The following is a 14,680-nucleotide window of genomic DNA, read 5'->3' on the forward strand; positions in this document are numbered from 1 at the left end:
CTAATGAGTGGGTACGGGGGAACTTGTCACTCAGTCCGGTTAACCCCAGGTCTCACGGTACAGGATAAAGCGGGGTGTGGCCTCGTTACCATACAAAGCGGGAATAACTCCCAAATCTCTCGTGCCACCTAAATGCCCCATTCCTCACAACAGGTGCTTTTATACTTTTAGATACTTCCAGTCACATATTAGATCTTAATGTGTTTTCCCTGTACATGTTTTTTATAGTAAAAATTAAGGGAAGCCCGATTACCGTCTATGGCCCTCCAGGCGCGTAAACAATAACGTAAGAGGAGGGTGGGCCAACTAGACCAGAGATGACAGCTAACTATTGTTTAAATCATAATAGCATCATATTTATTGTACAAATACACTCACGGTTGTTCAGAAAAATTAACAATTCGGCTCAATATACCTATTGCACCCATTGAACGAGTCGTTCTCTAAGAGGACTCCGTTCCCCATAAGTCCAAATGAACACGAGATCCGGTTCAGCATCCAATAGGGGCACGTGCCCACGCTGCCTAGCAACGGTAGTAACACTGCCCGAGGAAGAAGACGCAGGACACTCGCCCGGATTTCGATAGCGGCGAAAGGAAACATTTCCTGAATACACGTTACCGTCAGGTAAGGATCATCAACACTGCCTCCCTAGGTTCCTATTGGTTGTTCCACCCTTCCGCCCATCAGCAGCGACTGAGTCAAGCAGGCGGCCATCTAAATTAAGCGAATCTACTCTTACCGGAATTTGCCACCGTTTGGTGGTTAGATTACACAGAAGGTGACGTTTTCTTCCCCCCCACCCCCTGCAGGCGCCTCAATAACGTATCTAGATGATCGGGCAGTTCCGTTTGGCCATGCAACCCGCAGAGTTGATCGCACAAGAATAGGAACACAACAGTGAGTATCAGCGAAACATGGCAGCATTTGAGGTATCTATAATAAAATGAGACACCCTTCTTAGGTCCATGTGCTTATATTACATTACAGGACATTTAGCACGACATGAGGCACCACAAGTGCGAGCACACACGCCAGTATTAAGTCCAACCACCGCCTCTCCGGCCCCTGGTATTCCAGAGGAGATGAGTAGTTGGTATGGATAATAACCGCAATAGTTTGTAACAGTTTCTCGGCTTCAGCAAAAGGGAGAAAGGGTCTTAAAATGTCCCTAGGGCCCTTCTGGGAACACAGGGTTGAATTGGTTTCAGGGCGCTTTGCAGGCTTCTGTGACAGAGTCCGCTGCGGGTATCAGGAAGCAAGACGGTTCGGCGAGCAACGCTGGACGCTCGGCTGCAGGCTGGCCTGCTCAGCGACTCAGGGTCAGAAACCGTCTCATTGCTGTTCGGTAGTTTTGAAGCACTTGGCGAGATGTCTCGGGTTTCTTTAAGTGGCAACGACTGCTGCTTGACACCGGTCAGCTTTGCAGTTGGATGCAGATCGAGGCACTCGACTGGCTCGTGAATGTCCTTTAAGGCAGACGTCGGAAGATGCTCATCGAGGCACTTTACCCAGCTTCTTCACTGGGCTCTTGTCATCCTTGAAGGTGGATGGCCCAAAGCCGAGGAGTGTGTTGCAGGCGGCTGCTTTGTCCTTGGATTCGGGTTCAGAGACCTTCTGGCACTTCCTACCTAGGAAGCTTGCTGCTGAGCCTAGCAGGGTACGCTGTGTGATGGCTGGGTGCTGGTTCCGGAGCTGCTGGAGGGTCCTCTGGATTTAGTATCCCCCTCTGTTCCCTGGGAGAGTTTTAGGGGAGGGATCTTGCTTCCCTCTTTGAAAATCCTGGCCTTCCTTCACTGGTGGAAGCTGTTAGGCAGACAGTACCTTCAGCCAGGGTCCAAATGAGTTCTTCTTGCTACTCCTTGTGAAGTCTTCAGATGATCTGCCCAAAAGAGGGGCTCAGCCCTCTTTTAAAGCGGAATGGGCCCCAGTGATTGGTGTGGGCTAAGCCTACCTTAAGGAACCAATCGGGGGTCCCCAGCAACAATCTCCTGTATGCATGAGGTCATAATCAGAGTGCTTTGCAACAGAAAAGGTAAAGGGGTGAAAACATGTAATACTAAGTGCCACCCATCTTCCTGTCTGTTGTGGATCAAAGGGTCTCTCTGGTCAATGGTGCTCTCTGTGGTTCCGCTTTAAAGCAGCCGATCTCCCTTGAAGCTGCAGCGAGACCAGCCTTTCTGTCTCCAGCAAATAACATACTCCTACCTTGTCAATGGAGTCTCCCTGCGGGGAAGACTACTGTAATCCATGCATTCCCAGACATGACATTTCACTGTCCATTGATAGTAAGGGCGGGAGCTGGTTTCAGGTTGACAAAGTGCATATCAAAGATTGTTGGAGGTATCCCGTCTCCTTTGTTAGCCTCTGCAGCCAGCTCTGTCATGGGCCTGTTTGAACTATACTCTATTAGTATGATAATTATGTTAATCAATGCCACCATTCGGCAGGGCTCAAATACAGGACAGGACGACCGATGCCTTTGTGTGTTAATTAGACCGGTCATTGCAGAAGGAAGTTTTTGCCTTCCCCCTTCTTAGATGAAATGGTGTACTCTTGGCTGTCATACTCCAACTAAATACAACAGGGCAGGACTGCGCCTGTAGCCTGTGTCCACCCAGAGTACATGAGTTTATGTGTATGTCGTGCAGCGAGGAGGTTGATCTCCCATCATTCAAATTTATTTTAACATTTTAAAAAAGCTCTGGCGAACGCACATACACCGTGTGGATGGTCAAATTCCCCCTGCCCCCCTCCCTCCGCCCTCCCCCAGGGTCATAACAGGTACTAGAGAAGAATCACAGCCACGTGGTGGTGGTCGCCTGAGCATCACATACTAAGAAGCGAGACGGGCATGGGTTGACCTACCGCAGGAGATAGCCTTTAGCTTGGGTTCTTGACACCCACACGCCTAGGGACTAGCACAGTAGTACTTACACAAGTTGTGTTTGCGGGCGATGTAGCGCAGGATGGCGTTGCTCTGGGTGAGTTTCAGGGGCCCGTCAATTAAGTACGGAAGCTGGAAGAAGACCAAGAAAAAGTCAACTTTACTTTGAAAAAAAGGTCAACTCGATCTCTCTTTCGGTAAAACTAGGAGTATTCCAGATCCAGAGGGAATCCCACCGCTGAGAACTTGGGGCCAGAACCATGGCTGCCAGAGGCCAAAGAGGGGATGTGGAGGCTGCAAAGGGGCCCAAACGAGCCACCAAAAAGGGATAGGGTTCAGCAGCTTACTTGGGGGTGCAGCCCATTAGGATCAGTGGCTACTGGGGGGCATGAAGAGAAATCCCAGCAGGCTGGCATGGAACAGCGCTGGTCCCACGAGAAGAGGCTTGTGGTCATCCCACAGGAGGCGCGGCCCAGTCCCCAGAAGCGAAAAGCCAACGCGCTTACCATGCAACCCAGCAGAGTGCCACGCGCTGTGAAGCGGCCCCAGTGCTCTTACGCATGCCACCCCTCTAATGCCCCTTTACGCATGTGCCACCTGGCTCGTGGCTGTGGGTCCTTACATTCGGAAAGTCCAGTCCCAGGTTTTCCTTCTCACTCAGCCATCCACTTTTGTTATAATCCGGAGCTGGAAGAAAAGGGAGACTTTTGTTTAAAGGGGAAGGGGGAGGAGCACGCCACAATGTACACCCCCTCAAGTTTGCATCCTCTCGCACTCCCACAGCAGGAAGGGTGAACCCAGAAACTTGCACTGCAGGACTCCGCTGCCCTTAGCGACCTAGGGGACAAAACCACACCCCCCACCCTCTGCCTACACCATGCTCGGCCCTACCTGCAACCATCCTAGCCTGGCATAGGCATCGGTGGGGCACAGAGGCGTGCATCTCAAGCCTATGCAGACGATACCCAACTCCTCAACCATCCTAGGCTGGCATAGGCGCCGGTGGGGCACAGAGGCGTGCAACTCAAGACTATGCAGACAACACCAAACTCCTCAAACCTCCTAGGCTGGCATAGGCGCCGGTGGGGCACAGAGGCGTGCATCTCAAGCCTATGCAGACGACACCCAACTCCTCATTCCCATCTCAGGCTCCTATGACACTGACGCGAAATGACTCAATGAAATATACCAAACCATTCAAGCGTGGATGGCCTCTGTCTTAACGACGATAAAACAGAGTTACTCCTTATCAGCTCGCAAAACAAACTAGACGACCAATTCAAGTCATTGAACATGGATGGTAATACCATCAAAGTGTCAAAAGAAGTGAAAACCGCAGGTATCTATCTTGACTCAGTGTTTAACCTTACTAGACAAGTCAATGCTACAGCATAAGCAGCAGCCTATGCCTGCAGACCTGTCCTCTCCGCAGACAGTTGCCTCACCTTGGCAGAGCACTCATATTATCGAGGCTCGACTACTGTGATGCTCTGTATCTAGGCACGAATAGTCGCAATGTAAGGAAACGACAGGTGCTTCAAAATAACGCCTTAAGAGCAGCACTCAGTATACTGAGAACCAACCGCATGACCTCAGCGAGGCGCAACGCCCACTGGCTCCCAATCCAGGCTAGAATGACCTTCAAAACACTGTCCCCGACACACGAGAGCCTCTCAAACCCAGCTCCAGAATATCCAGTTAATACATTCCCAAAGAACACATGGAATAGACCTCCCGGGCCACACATGCGCACCTGCTGTAGAGTACCAACAAGCAGGTGCAACCGTTTCCCGGCACTGGCTGCCAAACTCTGGAACTCTATGCCCCCCAGCATGCCCCCAGCTCTCAGAGCAGAACCCCCCTTCTTGACTTTCAGAGAGAATGTGAAAACCTGGCTCTTTGCATGTGAGCGATAATGTTCCGCTCCCTGTTAATGCATTTATCAGAAAGGTCCCTGCTCTACTACCCATACAATGTTATGCGTTTTGCATCATGCCTGCAACACGTGTAATGTAACAGCTTTCTTGTCTGTCTGCAACAACAAAGTGATCTCTCAGGTAATGCACCCAGATACCTCAGGGGGAGGTGCTACACAAATGAACAAATACATAAAATAAATATGGAAGCAGCCACTCCAACCATTTTAATTGTCTGAAGAAGGTCTGATATGGAATCGTGGAGCGACGCCCCGATATTGGTTAGGTCCAAGAAGCCCACGCTAAAGCATCAGTGCTGCAAGGGGACGGGGGGGGGGGGGGGGTCACAGCCGGACACTGAAGCATCAGTGCTCAAGAGGGTGGGAGAGGGGTACACAGCCGAACACTGAAGCATCAGTGCTCTAGAGGAGGTACACAGCCTAACACTGAAGCTTCAGTGCTCTAGAAGAGGTACACAGCCTAACACTGAAGCTTCAGTGCTGTGGGGGGAGGGTGGGTACACAGCCTAACACTGAAGCATCAGTGCTCTAGAGGGTGGGAAGGGGGGGGAGAGGGTACACAGTCTAACACTGAAGCATCAGTGCTCAAGAGGGTGGGAGGGGGTACACAGCCTAACACTGAAGCATCAGTGCTGCAGGGGGAGAGGGGGGATTCACAGCCTGACACTAAAGCATCAGTGCTCAAGAGGGAGGGAGGGGGTACACAGCCTAAAACTGAAGCATCAGTGCTGCAGGGCGAAGGGGGGGATTCACAGCCTGACACTAAATCATCAGTGCTCAAGAGGGTGGGAGGGGGGTACACAGCCTAACACTGAAGCATCAGTGCTGCAGGGGGAGTACACAGCCAGACACTAAAGCATCAGTGCTCAAGAGGGTGGGAGGGGGGTACACAGCCTAACACTGAAGCATCAGTGCTGCAGGGGGGGGGATTCACAGCCTGACACTAAAGCATCAGTGCTCTAGAGGGTGGGAGGGGGGTACACAGCCTAACACTGAAGCATCAGTGCTGCAAGGGGAGGGGGGATTCACAGCCTCACACTAAAGCATCAGTGCTCAAGAGGGTGGGAGGGGGTACACAGCCTAACACTGAAGCATCAGTGCTGGGGGCGGTGGGGGGTCACAGCCTGACACTAAACCATCACTGCTGCGGGGGAGGGGGGATTCACAGCCTGACAGTAAAGCATCAGTGCTCTAGAGGGTGGGAGGGGGTACACAGCCTAACACTTAAGCATCAGTGCTGCAAGGGGTGGGGGAGGGGGAGTCACAGCCTGACACTAAACCATCAGTGCTGCGGGGGAGGGGGGATTCACAGCCTGACAGTAAAGCATCAGTGCTCTAGAGGGTGGGAGGGGGGTACACAGCCTAACACTGAAGCATCAGTGCTGCAGAGGGAGGGGGGATTCACAGCCTGACACTGAAGCATCAGTGCTGCAGGGGAAGTACACAGCCTGACACTAAAGCATCAGTGCTCTAGAGGGTGGGAGGGGGGTACACAGCCTAACACTGAAGCATCAGTGCTGCAGGGGAAGTACACAGCCTAACACTGAAGCATCAGTGCTGCAGGGGGAGGGGGGGTTCCCCAGCCTGACAATGAAGCATCAGTGCTGCAGGGGGAGGGGGGATTCACAGCCTGACAGTAAAGCATCAGTGCTCTAGAGGGTGGGAGGGGGTACACAGCCTAACACTGAAGCATCAGTGCTGGGGGCGGTGGGGGGTCACAGCCTGACACTAAACCATCACTGCTGCGGGGGAGGGGGGATTCACAGCCTGACAGTAAAGCATCAGTGCTCTAGAGGATGGGAGGGGGTACACAGCCTAACACTGAAGCATCAGTGCTGCAGAGGGAGGGGGGATTCACAGCCTGACACTGAAGCATCAGTGCTGCAGGGTAAGTACACAGCCTGACACTAAAGCATCAGTGCTCTAGAGGGTGGGAGGGGGGTACACAGCCTAACACTGAAGCATCAGTGCTGCAGGGGAAGTACACAGCCTAACACTGAAGCATCAGTGCTGCAGGGGGAGGGGGGATTCACAGCCTGACACTGAAGCATCAGTGCTCAAGAGGGTGGGAGGGGGGTACACAGCCTAACACTAAAGCATCAGTGCTGCAGGGGGAGGGGGGATTCATAGCCTGACACTAAAGCATCAGTGCTGCGGGGGGGGGGGGGTTCACAGCCTGACACTAAAGCATCAGTGCTCAAGAGGGTGGGGGGGGGTACACAGCCTAACACTGAAGCATCAGTGCTGCAGAGGGAGGGGGGATTCGCAGCCTGACACTGAAGCATCAGTGCTGCAGGGGGAGGGGGGGTTCACAGCCTGACACTGAAGCATCAGTGCTGCAGGGGGAGGGGGGTTCACAGCCTGACAGTAAAGCATCAGTGCTCTAGAGGGTGGGAGGGGGGTACACAGCCTAACACTGAAGCATCAGTGCTGCAAGGGGTGGGGGGGGGGTCACAGCCTGACACTAAACCATCAGTGCTCTAGAGGGTGGGAGGGGGGTACACAGCCTAACACTGAAGCATCAGTGCTGCAGGGGAAGTACACAGCCTAACACTGAAGCATCAGTGCTGCAGGGGGAGGGGGGATTCACAGCCTGACACTGAAGCATCAGTGCTCAAGAGGGTGGGAGGGGGGTACACAGCCTAACACTAAAGCATCAGTGCTGCAGGGGGAGGGGGGATTCACAGCCTGACACTAAAGCATCAGTGCTGCGGGGGGGGGGTTCACAGCCTGACACTAAAGCATCAGTGCTCAAGAGGGTGGGAGGGGGGTACACAGCCTAACACTAAAGCATCAGTGCTGCAGGGGGAGGGGGGATTCACAGCCTGACACTAAAGCATCAGTGCTGCAGGGGGAGGGGGGATTCACAGCCTGACACTAAAGCCTCAGTGCTGCGGGGGGGGGGGGATTCACAGCCTGACACTGAAGCATCAGTGCTCAAGAGGGTGGGAGGGGGGTACACAGCCTAACACTGAAGCATCGGTGCTGCAGGGGGTGGGGGGAGTCACAGCCTGACACTAAACCATCAGTGCTGGGGGCGGTGGGGGGTCACAGCCTGACACTAAACCATCAGTGCTGCGGGGGAGGGGGGATTCACAGCCTGACAGTAAAGCATCAGTGCTCTAGAGGGTGGGAGGGGGTACACAGCCTAACACTGAAGCATCAGTGCTGCAGAGGGAGGGGGGATTCACAGCCTGACACTGAAGCATCAGTGCTGCAGGGTAAGTACACAGCCTGACACTAAAGCATCAGTGCTCTAGAGGGTGGGAAGGGGGTACACAGCCTAACACTGAAGCATCAGTGCTGCAGGGGAAGTACACAGCCTAACACTGAAGCATCAGTGCTGCAGGGGGAGGGGGGATTCACAGCCTGACACTGAAGCATCAGTGCTCAAGAGGGTGGGAGGGGGGTACACAGCCTAACACTAAAGCATCAGTGCTGCAGGGGGAGGGGGGATTCACAGCCTGACACTGAAGCATCAGTGCTGCAGGGGAAGTACACAGCTTGACACTAAAGCATCAGTGCTCTAGAGGGTGGGAGGGGGGTACACAGCCTAACACTGAAGCATCAGTGCTGCAGGGGAAGTACACAGCCTAACACTGAAGCATCAGTGCTGCAGGGGGAGGGGGGGATTCACAACCTGACACTGAAGGATCAGTGCTCAAGAGGGTGGGAGGGGGGTACATAGCCTAACACTAAAGCATCAGTGCTGCAGGGGGAGGGGGGATTCACAGCCTGACACTAAAGCATCAGTGCTCTAGAGGGTGGGAGGGGGGTACACAGCCTAACACTGAAGCATCAGTGCCGCAGGGGGAGGGGGGATTCACAGCCTGACACTAAAGCATCAGTGCTCTAGAGGGTGGGAGGGGGGTACACAGCCTAACACTGAAGCATCAGTGCTGCAGAGGGAGGGGGGATTCACAGCCTGACACTGAAGCATCAGTGCTGTGGGGGGAGAGGGGGTTCACAGCCTGACACTGAAGCATCAGTGCTGCAGGGGGAGGGGGGCTTCACAGCCTGACACTGAAGCATCAGTGCTGCGGGGGGGATTCACAGCCTGACACTAAAGCATCAGTGCTCTAGAGGGTGGGACGGGGGTACACAGCCTAACACTAAAGCATCAGTGCTGCGGGGGGGGAGGGGTTCACAGCTTGACACTAAAGCATCAGTGCTCTAGAGGGTGGGAGGGGGCTACACAGCCTAACACTGAAGCATCAGTGCTGCAGGGGGAGGGAGGATTCACACCCTGACAGTAAAGCATCAGTGCTCTAGAGGGTGGGAGGGGGGTACTCAGCCTAACACTGAAGCATCAGTGCTGCAGGGGAAGTACACAGCCTGACACTAAAGCATCAGTGCTCAAGAGGGTGGGAGGGGGGTACACAGCCTAACACTGAAGCATCAGTGCTGCAGGGGGAGGGGGAGGGATTCACAGCCTGACACTGAAGCATCAGTGCTCAAGAGGGTGCGAGGGGGGTACACAGCCTAACACTGAAGCATCAGTGCTGCAGAGGGAGGGGGGATTCACAGCCTGACACTGAAGCATCAGTGCTGCAGGGGGAGGGGGGATTCACAGCCTGGCACTAAAGCATCAGTGCTGCGGGGGGGGGGGGGTTCACAGCCTGACACTAAAGCATCAGTGCTCTAGGGGGTGGGAGGGGGGTACACAGCCTAACACTGAAGCATCAGTGCTGCAGAGGGAGGGGGGATTCACAGCCTGACACTAAAGCATCAGTGCTCTAGAGGGTGGGAGGGGGGTACACAGCCTAACACTGAAGCATCAGTGCTGCAGAGGGAGGGGGGATTCACAGCCTGACACTAAAGCATCAGTGCTGCGGGGGGGGGGGTTCACAGCCTGACACTAAAGCATCAGTGCTCTAGAGGGTGGGAGGGGGGTACACAGCCTAACACTGAAGCATCAGTGCTGCAGAGGGAGGGGGGATTCACAGCCTGACACTGAAGCATCAGTGCTGCAGGGGGAGGGGGGGTTCACAGCCTGACACTGAAGCATCAGTGCTGCAGGGGGAGGGGGGGTTCACAGCCTGACACTGAAGCATCAGTGCTGCGGGGGTGGGATTCACAGCCTGACACTAAAGCATCAGTGCTCTAGAGGGTGGGAGGGGGTTACACAGCCTAACACTGAAGCATCAGTGCTGCAGGGGGAGGGGGGATTCACACCCTGACAGTAAAGCATCAGTGCTCTAGAGGGTGGGAGGGGGGTACACAGCCTAACACTGAAGCATCAGTGCTGCAATGGAAGTACACAGCATGACACTAAAGCATCAGTGCTCAAGAGGGTGGGAGGGGGGTACACAGCCTAACACTGAGGCATCAGTGCTGCAGGGAGAGGGGGGGATTCACAACCTGACACTGAAGCATCAGTGCTCAAGAGGGTGGGAGGGGGGTACACAGCCTAACACTAAAGCATCAGTGCTGCAGGGGGAGGGTGGATTCACAGCCTGGCACTAAAGCATCAGTGCTGCGGGGGTGGGGGGGTTCACAGTCTGACACTAAAGCATCAGTGCTCTAGAGGGTGGGAGGGGGGTACACAGCCTAACACTGAAGCATCAGTGCTGCAGAGGGAGGGGGGATTCACAGCCTGACACTAAAGCATCAGTGCTCAAGAGGGTGGGAGGGGGGTACACAGCCTAAAACTGAAGCATCAGTGCTGCAGGGTGAGGGGGGGATTCACAGCCTGACACTAAAGCATCAGTGCTCAAGAGGGTGGGAGGGGGGTACACACCATAACACTGAAGCATCAGTGCTGCAGGGGGAGGGGGGATTCACACTCTGACAGTAAAGCATCAGTGCTCAAGAGGGTGGGAGGGGGGTACACAGCCTAACACTGAAGTATCAGTGCTGCAGGGGGAGTACACAGCCTGACACTAAAGCATCAGTGCTCAAGAGGGTGGGAGGGGGTACACAGCCTAACACTGAAGCATCAGTGCTGCAGGGGGAGTACACAGTCTGACACTAAAGCATCAGTGCTCAAGAGGGTGGGAGGGGGGTACACAGCCTAACACTGAAGCATCAGTGCTGCAGGGGGTGGTGGGGGGGGTCACAGCCTGACACTAAACCATCAGTGCTGGGGGGGTGGGGGTCACAGCCTGACACTAAACCATCAGTGCTGCGGGGGATGGGGGGGGTTCACAGCCTGACACTGAAGCATCAGTGCTGCAGGGCTCTGGTGCACCCCATGTGTACAGGGCTCTGGTGCACCCCAGGTGTACAGGGCTCTGGTGCACCCCATGTGTACATGGCTGTGGTGAACCCCAGGTGTACAGGGCTGTGGTGAACCCCAGGTGTACAGAGCTCTGGTGCACCCCATGTGTACAGGGCTGTGGTGAACCCCAGGTGTACAGGGCTCTGGTGCACCCCAGGTCTATACAGGGCTCTGGTGCACCCCATGTGTATAGGGCTCTGGTGCACCCCATGTGTAGAGGGCTGTGGTGAACCCCAGGTGTACAGGGCTGTGGTGAACCCCAGGTGTACAGGGCTCTGGTGCACCCCAGGTGTACAGGGCTCTGGTGCACCCCATGTGTACAGGGCTGTGGTGAACCCCAGGTGTACAAGGGTCTGGTGCACCCCAGGTGTACAGGGCTCTGGTCACTGGCGTAACAGGGGCCCCCGCATCCCCCACGGAGCGATGGGCCCCACCAGCACATGTGCTGGGAGGGGGCCCCACTTGAAAAAAATATATATTTTTTTCTCAACAAAAAAGGTTTCGTTTTGAATTCACTCTGCATTAATAAAAATAATTCTTTCTGTAACAGAAATCATTTCTTCATGAAGGCAGAGTGACTGCAAACAGAAACTTTCTTTTTGAAGGCAGAGGGCTCCCCCCAACCCATGACATGGAAGACCCTAGGCTGGAGGGCTCCATGTCATGCGGTGGGGAGGAGCTCTATGACTTCAAAAATAAATCGTTTATTTTTGAAGTCACTCTTCCTTCATAAAGAAATTATTTCCGTTATGGTTTGGTCCTTAACTGAATAATTTCTTAATGAAGTTAGAGTGACTTCAAAAAGAAACAATGGGGCTCATTCTGACCATGCCGGCCCGGAAACAACGGTGCAGGTAATCTTACTGGGCACCGTTGTTTCCGGACCGGCATGTTACAGGTCTACCTGCTGGGGCCGCTGCGCCCGACAGGTTTTACCCTGCCAGGCACAGCGGCCACGGTGGGCAGACCCGTCACGGAAGCACAGGCACTGTTGACAACGGTACTGGTGCTTCTGTGTCCTCAATCCCATGGAGTCCTATGGCACTCCACGGGAATGGGGATTACCAAAATTACCGGCGCCTGACTTCCCGGCCGCTGGACTTGGAAGAGCCCGGTGGCACCGGAAAGTCAGGCGCCGCTAATTTTTTACGGGTCTGGCAGCAACCCACCAGTAGCACCGGCACGGTTACCGCCAGACCCGTAATGAGCCCCAATTTCTTTTGAAAGTAATAGGGCTCCCTCAACCCCATGATGTGTGTGTGTGAGTATATGGTGAAATGGTGAACACTTAAATGTATGGATGGCTGGGTGTGCGTGTGTGTGCTTGGGTACAGGGGCACAACAAAACCTACCTTTTGGGGGGGCTAACCCTTCAAATGTTGGGAGAGGCGCTAACTTCACGGGCGGTGGGGGAGGGGCAAGCTTATTTGTGTGGGGGCATCTAACTTCTTTACGCGTTTTAATGAGACTATTCTCGTGCAGCTTCAATGTTACAGGCAGTTAACTCTCTGCTTTAAGTCTCCTGTCCCCTCTCTGCCCTTCCAATCACTTTCCTGGCACGCAAGTACTAGACCCACATTGCGATTTCAATTGCCTAAAAAATGTGGCACAAGGGTGCTCGCTTATACACGGGCAGCAGGAGCCCAATCGCTTGGCAGCATGCCTTACCTGGCCCGCAGGTGTACCTCTTCTCCTCATACTCGGTGCCAGTGTACTCCAGCAGCAGCCGGATGGGTTGTGCCATCTGTAAAATGGGGGAGGGGTAAAGCATTAGACAGGCGCAGATATTGGTGAATGGCGTTGCCCACAATGGGTACATGCTGGATACATGCAACGGGGCAAGCCGTCAGTCTATAGTGGTGGCCGGAGGGACATGGTGAGGGAGGGCATCGGGCAACATACAAGGAAGCAGGACTGGGCAGTGCCCGCATGGCAGAAACCTCATGCACACCAAGGAGGAGCGAGGGCAAGGCACAGTGCAGCTACTACAGCGGTGAGTGGCGAGACCGGGCGGGCACCTGTGCCACGGGGCATGCACAGCACACGGCACTGCCAGAGGGCAATGCAGTGGCACATGGGCTCAATACAGCAGATGGGCCGACTCGGCTCGTCATCCTTCATCGAGCACCACGACTGGTAACACGGCAGTCCTGGTCATTACAGCGCCTGGAAACGGTAACAGCTGCCTATAAAGCGCTAGACAAATCGCCAAACGTACTCCCCATACAAACAAACCAGCTCTGAACCCCCCCCCACCGCCCCCCCAAAGCTCCCCACATCCATGCCGCTTCCCAGAGACACAACACGCCCACTCGTCCCAGCCACCGCCCGTACCCACGTACATCCCCCAGCACCCTAATCACCAGGCTTGCCCCCAGCCCAGCACCCCAGAAACATGCACCCCCCAGGCAGCCTTCACTGGAATAAAACACTCGTCCGGGCCTGGTGTATTCTTGGAACTCTGGGATGTGAAGTGAACCTACATTTAAAAGTGGAACTAAACACGCGTGAGAATAAAGGCCGGGGGTGCCAACTCGCGGGGCATGGGGCACCTCCAGGCCCTGCCTGCAAAAGCCTCCACCCCCACCCCCAGAGGCCTCTCCCGGGCCCCAGCGCCTGCCACCACTTACCCCGCGGATATCCCAGTAGCCGAGAGTCATCGCCATGGTGCCGGTGGGTGCCGGTGGGTGCCGGGTGGGTGCCGGGTGCGTGTGGGTGCCGGGTGCGGGTGCGGGTGGGTGCCGGGTGCGTGTGGGTGCCGGTGGGTGCCGGGTGCCGGTGGGTGCCGGGTGCGGGTGGGCGCAGTCCTCTGGATGGAGCGGGTGCAGACTGGGGCAGACTCCTCGGCGGAGCCTCTAATGAAAGGTGCAGGGAGGGGTCGGGGCGGGGTTGACTCAGCCGGGAAGGCTGCCAAATATTGCAACCCATGGGAAGGAAAGGCCCGACGTGTGGCAACTTCACCGAAACTTCCTGGCTGGCAGGGGCGGGGCTGCCAACGCTTCAGATGGTAACCGGCTGGGGCTGCCGGCAGACGCTTCATGACCCCCCACCACCCCACCCCGCCCTTCCACTTCACTCGAATAGTGTTAGGAATACATGATCGCACACGATGCAGTGTACAGCCCATTGCTGCAGACACACTGGCCACACACATGCGTGAATACAATGATGACGGGTAGCTGGGCAGGCGGGGGGTACCGGGGGGGGGGGCTGAATCTACACCCGTCCGAGTGTACCCACATAAGGGGGTCTAACGCGGAATACAAGAGAATAGAATCTCAGGAGCTACAGCCAAAAGGCTAGCTAGCCCCCAGTCCCAACAGTTCCGACATCAGCGTAGCCCCGGGTCTTTTCCAGACCTAGCAACACCCCTGGACAAGTGTGATGTTTGCAAAGTGAGCAGACACCCCGGTATTTGGTGGTTTGTTCGGAAAGATAAGAGGTGGTAACACATCACATCTCGACACACAACTCCGGCACCAAAACAACGCAGGTCACACAATGGAACGTGCAGCACAGGAAGACACGTGTCTACGCTAATACACCACACTAACCCTCCACAGATACGAACACAACTCTTCCCACTCCTTAAACGCCACTCTAACAGACAGCAGAGACAACCACACACACACAATAC

At 55.0% G+C, this 14,680-nt stretch overlaps 1 protein-coding gene across 1 annotated transcript in view; it reads right to left on the reverse strand.

Moving 5' to 3' along the window:
• The window catches only part of LOC138520719 (glutathione S-transferase Mu 4-like), a 37,358-nt gene extending 23,448 nt beyond the window's left edge, over positions 1 to 13,910 (reverse strand). The window contains exons 1-4 of the mRNA XM_069632984.1: positions 13,674 to 13,910; positions 12,712 to 12,787; positions 3,510 to 3,574; positions 2,938 to 3,019 (exon numbers count right to left, since the gene is read on the reverse strand). Coding sequence (XP_069489085.1) covers positions 2,938 to 3,019; positions 3,510 to 3,574; positions 12,712 to 12,787; positions 13,674 to 13,709 — 259 coding nt within the window. The 5' untranslated portion in view covers positions 13,710 to 13,910. The remainder of the gene's footprint in view (positions 1 to 2,937; positions 3,020 to 3,509; positions 3,575 to 12,711; positions 12,788 to 13,673) is intronic.
• Positions 13,911 to 14,680: the final 770 nt, after the last annotated feature.

This window comes from Ambystoma mexicanum, chromosome 13 (assembly GCF_040938575.1).
Source record: "Ambystoma mexicanum isolate Mex_15411 chromosome 13, UKY_AmexF1_1, whole genome shotgun sequence".
Classification (NCBI taxonomy): domain Eukaryota; kingdom Metazoa; phylum Chordata; class Amphibia; order Caudata; family Ambystomatidae; genus Ambystoma; species Ambystoma mexicanum.